At 39.7% G+C, this 11,344-nt stretch overlaps 1 protein-coding gene across 2 annotated transcripts in view; it reads right to left on the reverse strand.

The window, feature by feature from the left end:
- KIF16B (kinesin family member 16B) overlaps positions 1-11,344 on the reverse strand; it is a 245,950-nt gene that overhangs the window by 24,690 nt on the left and 209,916 nt on the right. For both annotated transcript variants that reach the window (XM_004697819.4, XM_045295431.1), the window contains one exon: positions 4,579-4,662. In XM_004697819.4, the coding sequence (XP_004697876.1) occupies positions 4,579-4,662 (84 nt within the window). The remainder of the gene's footprint in view (positions 1-4,578; positions 4,663-11,344) is intronic.

Consider the following 11,344-nt stretch of genomic DNA (forward strand, 5'->3'; position numbering starts at 1 on the left):
AACATCTGTTTAACACTGCAATGTTCAGGCCTAACTTCACTTATTTTTAAGTGACCAGAGTAATGAAAAATGTTCTATACTGAACTCTATAAATGGCACGCACAGCACTAAGTCTACATTCTGAGCTGTGCTACATTACTTTCATCTGATGTGCTTTCCATTAATAGGAAAGAGTTGGCAGGGGAGGGGAGCAGCAGAAAACAACGGGACTGACAGTTCTGGGGGGACATGGGAGAGGGGGAGGTGGGGGGAAGGGAAGAGGTGTTAACAAACCCAGGGAAAAGGGAACAACAAGCGATCCAAATTGGTGGGGAGGTGGGCGTGGGAGACCTGGTAGGGCATGATCAAGGGGAATGTAACAAAGAGGAAGTGCTGAAATCCTGGTGGGGACTGAGCATGATAGTGGGACAGGAGGAAAGTCAAGGGAAATAGAGGAAAGAGCTGGAAGGCAAAGGGCATTTATAGAGGTCTAGATAAAGACATGTACATATGCAAATATATTTATATGAGGATGGGGAAATAGATCTATGAGCACCAGGTTTCTTTCTATCACTAAGAACTTATTTGACAACTACTGTCTTCTCTTTGTTTCCAATATTTGCATTGTAATTGTTGATAAGTTATTAATGCATCTTGATTGCATGTTTGATCAATTTTGAACTGGAGACACTGACAGAATTCTTTAATTTCTTTATCATTAGCTGTCATTGGTGCAGAAATGTGAATAATAGTTGTACTGATTGGATTTTCTTGAAGGGGGATAGATGTAATCCTATCACAGTCAGCATTGCACTTCGACATAGACCTTGAAATGCCCTTTGGGACCATGAATGAAAGGCCATTCTCTTGACTGCTTCACTGGAGGCTGTGTCAAGCATATGGTTTTCTGATTCAAAATGGCCATTACCAACCCATTTCAGCTCAATGACGGCTAGGATATGGGTCTTTATGTGTTCCATTTCTTTTTTACGATTTCCAGTTTTCCTAGATCCATACTTTGTACATTCAAAGTTCTGATTATTAGGAGTGTTTTGCTGTGTTTCATCACACCTTGAGTAAATGAAGATCCCAAAGGCTTGATTCCCACAAGCTTTGCTTCACTCATGTCACCGTGACCGACTCTAATTTGAGGAAGCAGTCACATTTCGAGGGCCTCCCCACGCGCGGGGCCCAGGCTCTGGCACTCTTTCTGACAGCATTGCACTTCCCTTCACTAGGCCTTCGGCAGGTGACAATGTTTCCATGTCATACATAAGGTTTTCAGCCACTAATTCCTCCGAAGTGGGCAGTCGATTTCGTCTTTGTAGTCTGTTCTTAGTCTGGACGCTCAGCGGCAAGCTGATTGCTTTGAGTAGCCCTGCTGGCATTTGAAATACCAGGGACAAAGCTTCGGGCAGCAAAGCAGCAGAAAAGCCACCACAAACTGACAGACAAGTGACGGTTCTAAAGAGGACAGCCTAGGAAACCACACGAGGAAGTGCTACCCCCTCCTGCAGGTTTGCTATTTGTAGAAATCAACTCGACAGCACACAAACACAGTAACAACAGCAACCTTCAGTACTTTAGACAGGACATGCTCTTTGGGTGAACTTTACATGTTCTCCAAATAAATCTCGACATAGGAACAATATGCATATTTTATCTTTAACAAACAAAGCTGGAAGTAACTCATATACAGAATCTCTGACAACGAATTAATTGAATATTTAAAATGAATAATCATAATGAAACAATATTTATGAACATCTTTCCGTTGACAAAGATAAGCTTAAAGGTCCCAGTCCATGACGAGAGGGCAGGAGCACTGTATTGCTAACTGGTTCTTAGTTGTAGCACACTGCATTGCGTGGGCGCACAGCAATTCCTCAATAAGGAAGGAGATTTCTAAGAATAACTAGGCAGATTTGAGTTAATATGGTGGTGGCAATGCTACAAGATGGAATATCATTCAAAATCAATGGTTTTTATTTTCAGTAAGAACCCAACTTCATCTTAAAACTTGCCAAGTAAGAAAAAGGGCTTATTTTAAAAGATGCATCTGAATTGGCAGCTTTGCTATTTACTATTATTAGTTGTCCTTCCGGAACCTCAATTTTCTCTTGTGTAAAATTGAGATAATAATAGAACCCAATCACAAATGGGTTATGCTGAAAAAATGACATATTAAACATTTTGTGCATACCTGGCACTTAGTAAACATTTAATCAACAGGAGATAGCAACAATATTATGAGACTGTGCTACCCCACCATTTCTTAACCTACAACTGGCAATTTCTTATGGTTTATCCTGATAATAATGATACCTGGTTTCAAGTATTATTAAACGAACCTTAATGCTCAAACCAACACATTGGCCAGAGACTGAGAATGCTTTTTCCTGTGACCGCCATTGCTTAACTGGTAGTTTCTACACCTATGTCTCTGAGTTGTTGGCAGCGCTTCAGAAATAATGTTCACAACCTACTGTCTAGTGTTAATGGTCCCTCACATACATCTGTTTTTGTTCGGTTGAAAAATGAGCTATGGGGTATGTTTAGTTCCAGATCTGAGGAGTACACTAAGGGCTATTGATCTTGGGGTTTCCACTGGTCTCTATCCAACCCATAAGCTAGCTCTTTTGTTATGGCTTTGAGTTTTGTTCCACATGTTTCTTCTATTCCCTGCTATTCGCTGCCCTTTCAGAACAGTTGGTAGTGGTAGCCAGGCACTATCTTGTTCTTCTGGCCTCAGGGTCTTGGACACTGATGTGCATGAGGTTATCTGTTAATTCAAGTTTTTGAATTCCCCTTATATTAACTTTGTTCTTGTTTCTATGAATAATAAATGTAGGTAACAGAGGCAGCTAAGGGTGGTTATTGCTATAAGGTGCCACTGAGTCAGCTCCAACCGCTTTACAACAGAACACAATGTCCTGCCTTGCACGATCCTCACGGTTCTTACTGGTGATCTGGTTACTATGGTTACTGTTACAGGGATTAGGTGAAGAAAACCATCACTAGTTCCTTTTCAATTAATTCATTGTGAGTGTGTGTGTTTATTTTTTATGACACCATCAAACCTTTCAGAGAATTTAAGCAGGCTCACCAAGATCATCTTTCCTTTGAAGGTAAATCCTTCAACCAATGATTAGGGTCATGGAATTATAGGATTTTTAGGAGCCTATGATGATCTATCTAAGGCTCAGACTTAAAATTACTAAGATCTCTCCAAATTCATAATTCTACAGTTAAACTCAAATGCCCAGAAGCATAGCCATCCCCTGACTCTTGTTTTGCCTTAAGAAAAACAAAATCAGAGGGGGAAAAACTCACTGCCATTGGTAGATTCCAACTGAGAGCAAGCCCACAGGACAGGGGCAAGTGCTTCTCCATGCTCCCAAGGCCAGACATCTAGATGAGCAGAAAACGGCACCTTTTCCCATGGGGAACCTAACTGTTGTTTTTGACCTGCTGACCTTGTGGTTGGAGGACTAACATATAACCCGCTGCACTGCTCTTATTGAAGATTTCAAAACTCTAAAATTATTCTCATAGGTTATAATATCCTACTCTTTTAAAATTTTCTATTTCTCCCACTCCTCCCCTTGGCACGGGTAGCTTCTGAAATTTCCCTAATTCTTGGATCATCTGCATTTAATGGATTCCATGGAAAGCCATTTCAAAATGTTGTCACTAGGAACAAGATTAACATTAAAATTTTAAGTAGAATTCACAGTTCAGAAAAGGTTCTCTCAGCTCTTCTTATTTTACTTCCATTTCCAATAGACCTTATTATTAAAGAAACAGCAAAAGGGAACCTGAGCTTGTTGATAAAACACAGTAGTGAGCTATTTATTTTTTGTCTTCATATCTGCTTCAGTGACTTAATAAGGTAAAAAAGGTAGTAAACAATAGAGGACACTGTGACCCTGCACCCACCGTTCCTACTCATCTCAAAGAAAACTGAAGTTTTGAGTCAGTGCTTAGACTCAGACTTGTCAGCATTAGATTCCAACGAAAGCAAGAACCCTCCTGAGAAATAACTCAAACTTCATAACGTAGTCAATAATGTACAGTGGTAGTCAGACAGAAAACAACACTTGCGGCAAGCCAGAGTGCTACTTGAAGCTGTCACACAGTAAAAAAGTCCAAAGAAACAGTGACTAAAATAAGGTATATGTCTTTTTATGTCCAACTCTATTGAAAAAGTAACATGATGAAATACTATAAATCTTCAGTTAATTAATTCTAAATTTTGCAGCCAGCTCTGCACCTTCATCCTGCAGTATCGCCATCTGTCTCTGGTGAATGTTTGTTCTCACCCACAACCTCTATCCTAACCCTTAGACTAAATGTGGCCCCTTAAAAAACAAAAACAAAATGAAAAATCAGGAGCACATTCCATTTACCAGAAGGGTGATAAAGGCTTTTATTTTCAATATACTGATAGTACTACCTGATAATCTACTATGGCTGTCTCCTGTGTTAATGCAGCAGCACCTTCATATCATGAACAAAATTAATGGTGTTTAACAGGAATAATTTTTCTGGCCTATCATGGCACATTTTCTACACAACTCAAAGAAAGCAAGCTGTTACCTCTAAGTGACTTCTCCTCTCAGCAATGAAACGCTCATCCTTGTTTCCAAATAGCTTCTTTGGGGGGAATTCCAGGGTAGCAAGCTGCAATACATATGTAAGAGTGCTGCATTAATATCACATCTATTGTCTTTTGAGTCGTTCTTCTTCTATTACTGAAAGTCTCTGTTTAGGGTTAAGAAGATTGGAAAATTCCAGAGTGTGGTAGGTCTTCTTTGCCCCCAATCAATGGATGACCTTGAAAAGATAGGGTCAGATTCCCCAGTGGTCAAATGCAATGGATGATGTGAACTCGAAGTAAGGACAGGCTTGATTCCAAATATTCTGTCTCAGATGACATATTATATTACCCGAGCTCTTTGTAAAACAGTTCTTAAACTGCTGCTAATGTTCTCCATTCTATATTGCCTCTCCCCTGCAGTTATTACTGCAAGTGAAGATTACTCCTGAGAAAGAGTTCGCTGGATTATTTCTCCTGGTTTCCTAACAAGGGCAGGTTCAGGGTTTGTTTAGCCAGGTCTCAGAATGTCAGAGTCCATTGCATTATGTTTTCCTTCTTGGAAGTATAAAAATTATAAGGAATACTTTATTACAGAACTCCATGCAAGAAAAGGTGTTAATCTTTTGGAAATCTGGCTAGCCAATAATGCCTTGGATGAATGATTGCTAACCAGCAGTAAATGCTGATGCTGAAAGAATTCACCATTTCCTCCTGCACCCTGACAAGTTTAGACAAATTGAGGTCAGTGAGGTACTATCAGAAAATATTAATATTTCTCTCATAATAATGGTCACAATGTACCATACAATTCTGGTTTCATATATATCCATTTATGTATGCATATATATATGGTCATTCTGTTTAAGTTTATACTATTACTGTAAAATTAAAAAATTAATAATTAGCATCTGTACATATGATATTTTAAAAGCTTAGTATTAAGGTATAATACACTTTTAAAAAAGCCATACATCACAAGTGGAAGATATGATAAATTTGCAATATCTAAACAGAGATATGTAACCCAGATCAAGAAAGAGGAACTTGACAGTACCGTAGGAGTGTCCCACAAGTGCTACCTTCTGGGTACTAATCCTCCTGCAAAACTGAACACTAGATGAGTTCTAATAGCAATAGTTTAGTTATTTCTGTCTCTTCAGTTTGTGTGTATCTACCTTCTTTTGCTCAACATGTTTGCAAGACCCATCTGTGTTGTTATGTATAGCAATAATTTACTTACTCTAACTACTATATAGTATTCCATGGTGAACATTCTGTGATTTATTCATTATTCTGAGTGGGCTTTTGGTTAGTTTTCAGGTGTTTGGTTATTAGGAATTATACTGCTATGAAATCATTCTTATAAACCCTCTGATGAATATATGAATGTTCACATTTCTGTTGGCTGCACACTTGGGAGTGAAAAGGCTAGACTATAGGGAATGCCTATACTGACTTTTAGTCAAAACTATTAAATAATTTCCTCAATTAGTTTTACTGACCACTCCCACCAGTGGGAGTGGTCAGTAAAATTGAGAAATCCTGATATGCTGGATCTTTACCAACACTTGGTATATGGTCTTTGTGCTAGGTACATAATCTGGTGTCAATTTGGGACTTGGGAGGATTCAGAGTGAAGGGGTGGAGTCTAGCTTGTCAATCGGGTCATAGTCAATGAGGCCTCTGGGTGGGAATGGTCTTCTGAGAATTCTGAAAATTGCTGGATTTCCTCTTTGGAAGCATATTCTCTCTCTACTCACTCACTTGGAGAGTCTCTACTGATAATGCTCACTCCCTGAGATACTCTACTGACAAGACACATGGCACTACGCTGATAGACCCCTTACCCTGGGAACTGGAGATACCATGTGGAGACCCCTGCCAGTGCTGAGATGCTTACAACACCACTGGATCCAGAGACTTTCTACCCACTGGCCTGTGATCTTCCTGCATTTGGCATCATTGCATGTGTTTCGTGAGTTTGAAGAGGACATTATAGATTGGTATTGGACATATGGGCTTACATCAGACTTATGGGCTTGGACTGGGTTGGGATGCTTTCTTAATGTACAATTACCCTTTAAATAAAACTCTCTTGTTGTACACATATGAATTTCTATGGATTTGTTTCTCTAGTCCACGCAGATTAACAGTCTTCATTTTAGCAAATACAGTGGGTATGTAATGGTTTCCTACATGGTTCAAATTTGCATTTTTCTAATGTTCACTCATCAGTTGAATAGCTAGTTTTTGTGAAGTGTCTAACTCTTTGACCTATTTTTATTAGGTGTCTGCCATTTTCTTATTAAAAGAAATTCTTGATGTTAATATATGCATTTCACACATCTCCCACTTTGTGGGCAATGGAGTAGGATAGTTTCATTTTATGCTTAATTACTAAACAGCTAACTATCTGTGGTTCTGTGAGCCTGAATACTCACCTCTGGAAAAAATGCCAATGATGATCTCTAACTGGTGAAGAATTGATGATGGAGTCGTGGTAGCTATCACTATTAGTTATTAGAGATCTGTCAGTTACGACAACAACTCGTCTATGCTTTCTTATATGTTCTCCCACCCACTTGATTGATTACCTAGCTTTATGGAGCAAAGGGATTTCTGGGACCCTAATCTTACTGGCATAAACACACTCCCTTTATTTTGCAGCTTAATGAAAAACCTATCTTTTGGGCTTCATCTAGACTAACTTTCAATTCATTCAAATATGTCTCACACACACACCCCCCACCCCCAATGCTGTAATGTTGAAAAGTTGGCCGGCATGCCTTCACAGTTGGCTGTTTTGTTGTTTTCTTATATGGCAATGAGGTGATGTGGTTTTTGTCAGGGGAAATTTATAGCCACACTTGAATGATAACTCAGAAATAGTACACTGAGGTGATTTTAGGCAGCTGAAGCAGGCAGAGAGCAAGCATTAAATGGACTCACAATCAACTATAATTCTCCTTTCCAAGATAGAGGTTAATATTTTGTGTTAATAATATCCAGCCTGTGAAATACCTGTATTTAAATCATATACATTTTTTTCTGTTCATATTTTAGGCAGAAAGCAATCATCTAAGATGACCTTTAGGCATATAATCATAATACTTTGATACTCAACTGTCTAGCTTCAGAGATAGAGCAATAAAGGTCTATAGTTAGTGACACAGAAAGGTTCAACGTGGCAGAATCAAGGCTGATTTATGTTTTTTCCTTTGTTTTGTGACAAGGCTGTAAAAGGAGAGTGGATACCGATACAGTACAAGTACTTCTACTATAAGACCTGGCGAAGCCTTTGGAGCTCAGGATTCAGATTAAAGAAAGCAATAATTCCTTGTGTGTGTCAATTCATAAATATGAATGCCTGGCTGCCAGGTAGTACAGATCAATGGTCCCAATAAGAACTGTCAATTGAACCTACTGAAGATCTTCACCCAGAATTGGAACAGGAAAATGACATCACGAATAATGAGAAATGACAGGAAAGGGAATGGGCATGAAAGTAGGTTTGCCAGAAGCCCATTCTGGGACATAGACAATTAGTTAGCTCCTTGTCACCTTGTTCCTAGCTGCCCCCAAATTAGCCCCCAATTCACAGTGATTCTCCGAACAAATATAATTTGTCTGTGTGATCCCCAGGGTTTTTTTCTTTGACTAAATTTTTAAAAGGAGATCATTAGGCCTGTCTACCTTGCCTTAGTCTGGAAGCCCCACTGATATCTGGTCAGCATCATGGCAACACACAAGCCTCCACTGACAGAGCGGTGGGAGTGGCTCTTAGGTAGCCTGGCTGAAAAATGAACTCAGGGCACAAACATGGAAGGTGAGAACCATAGCACCAATGCCTAACCCCCGATTCCAAAACAGTGGTTGCTGCGTGCCATTGAGTCCATTCTAGCTCATAATGACCCTACATGACACAACAGCACTGCACCGTAGTATGTGCTCGGCTGACAATCTTACGGAGACTCCCATGGAGTCATTGGTGGTTCCAGTTACTGACACTACAGTTAGCAGCCATGCTCTTAACAATGGTGCCATCCAAGACTACCACTCACCTTATTATTATCTAAACCAAAAGTAAGAATAGTGGGCTACCCTTAGTGCTAAGGGAGGGCAAAAGGAACTGAAAAAGAAGTTCTAATGTTATTCATGATATAAATGCAAACTATTAGGTCCATGTCTGTCATATATTGAATTGTGTCCCCATAAAATATATGTGGGAATCCTAATCCTTATACATATGGATAAAATACTATTTGGAAATAGAAACTCATTAATATAGCAAAGAAAGCTCAATCAGTGTAGGTAGGGTGTGTCTTAAGCTAATCACTTTTAGATATGAAATGGGCAAGTCAGGCACAGAAGCAAGAAAGAAAAAATGGGGGAAACAGATGGTACAAGCAGATTTCAAAGGAACACCAAGAAGAATGCCAGATAAGCTATCAGAATTCTCCCTGAAGCAGACAGAGAAAGCCTTCTTCTAGATTCCTATGGCAGTTACATAATCTCCTGTCAACTTGTAAAGGGGTGGAGTCTAGCCTGTCAATCAGGTCACAGTTTGATGACCTCATTTGGAAAGTAAATTTAAATAATAGTTCCATTAATTGATCTTTCTTGTAGGCATGTCGATATTGCCCTATCACTGACAGTAATGTATTTCAACGGCTTGTATTTCCATGTATTTCCATGATTCAAAGAGAATCATGGAGAACTGAGTACATTCTGAATGTAGACACCATCACAAGAACAGATTTGACTCACTGAACACTAAGGACCAAACACCAGGTGAGTTGTAGGATGACCATGAGAGCATCATAAACGAGGAAACGACAAGGTTATTAAAAAGAACCCAAAATCGTTTAAAATGGATGTCACAATAGAATCTGAAACTTACTCTTAAAAGTTTACTAAAGTTAATTTTAAAATGGTTGCAGTATATACAGACAAGGAACTGCAAGAAGCTCATGCCAGAGTTGGAAGAGGACATGGAATATTGTTGCTGCTCAATATCAGATGGATCTTGGCTGAAAGTAGAGAATATGAGAAAGATGTTTACCTAGGTTTTCTTGACTATACAAAGGCATTCAATTGTGAGGATCAGAGCAAATTATGGATACCACTTCGAAAAACAGGAATTCCAGAACACTTCATTATGCCCAGGCAAACTCAAAACCCAAACTCACTGTCATCCCGTGGGTGCTGGCTCACAGTGACCCAAAAGGACAGGGTGGAATAGTCCTGTGCATTCCCAGACTGTAACTCGTTCTGGGAGTAGAAAGCCCCATCTCTTCCCAGAGTGGCTCGTGCTTTCAAACTGCGGGCTGTGCACTCAGCAGCCTAACCTGTTACCCAGATGAAGGAGCAGTTGTTCACAAAGCAAAGGGGGAACACTCTGCGGTTTATATGAGGAAACGTGTGCATCAGGGTTGCAGCCAGTGATGGAATTAAAATAATTTAATAAGTGGTTCACTGCCCTAACTCCCATTTTAAGCATAAAAAAGATCTGCTGATGGGTAACTTATTATTTCATACAGATAATACTTAAAAAAGAACAATAAAATAGGTACACAAAACTAGATTGGGTTATAAGAGAGTTCTGAAATATTAATGAAAAATATTCAATAATATCTAGCAAAAACAATACAATGGTTATTTAAGATATCTCCATATTGCTCCTTGATTGGCATCCTCACTTACAATATTCTTAGCTCCACAAGCAATGTCCAGGAAAGCAGCAGAGAAATCAAACAATATATTGTATTGGGAAAATCTGTGGTAAAACGCCCTTTTAAAGTATAAAAAAATAAAGATCCCACCTTAGACCTGAGGTAAGTCATGATATTTTAAATTGCCTCAAATCTATGCTATAGCTGGACAACTGACAAGAAATAGCGAAGAAAAAAATGATGTGTTTGAGTGATGTTATTGGCGGCAAAGAATATAACAGATACCGTGAAGAACAACATATTTGTCTTGGAGGAAGTGCTTCCAGATTGCTCCTTGGAAGGGAGTACAACACGAAGGCGTCTCAGTTACTCTGGCCGCGATAACTAGGAAGGGGAAGTCCTGGAGACTCTCGTCATGCGATGGAGGGCCAGTGAAAAAGGGAACGCCCCTCAAGGGAGGAAGTGAATGGAGCTGCACAGCAGGCTCAATACGGGGGTGGGGGGGTGGGGTGGGGGTGCTGGCCCAGGGGGGACAGTCGTTCCCTCCCTCGGCTGGAGTAGGAGTAGGAACGGACGTGATGGCAGCTAACAACAACATAGAGCTGATAAAATAATCATACAAAAGGCATTATTGCTGTGGGGAAATATCTGTGACCCCAAAATGTCATAACTAAGTAGAGGATTTCTCAAGACCGAGGGCCATGGGTACACACTCTCAAACAGACAGGAATTCAGGGTAATCTATCTGGATGCATCTTTTAAAAACATACTCATCTGAAAACAAGCCCCAACTCTTTGCCATCGAGTTGATTCAGACTCATAGCACCTCATAGCCCTTGTGGGTTTCAGAAATGACAAGTCTTTATAGGAGTCGAAAGTCTCCTCTCTCGAATCAAGGGAAATAGAAGAAAGAGCTGGGAGGCAAAGGGCATTTATAGAGGTCTAGATAAAGACATGTACATATGCAAATATATTTATATGTAGATGGGGAAATAGATCTAAGAGCCTACATTTATAGTTTTAGTATTAAGGTAGCAGAAGCACATTGGGCCTCCACTCAAGTAATCCCTCAATGCAAGAATACTTTCTTCTA

Source organism: Echinops telfairi, unplaced genomic scaffold (genome assembly GCF_000313985.2).
Source record: "Echinops telfairi isolate 266 unplaced genomic scaffold, ASM31398v2 ScPeMD7_5592;HRSCAF=6446, whole genome shotgun sequence".
Lineage (NCBI taxonomy): Eukaryota > Metazoa > Chordata > Mammalia > Afrosoricida > Tenrecidae > Echinops > Echinops telfairi.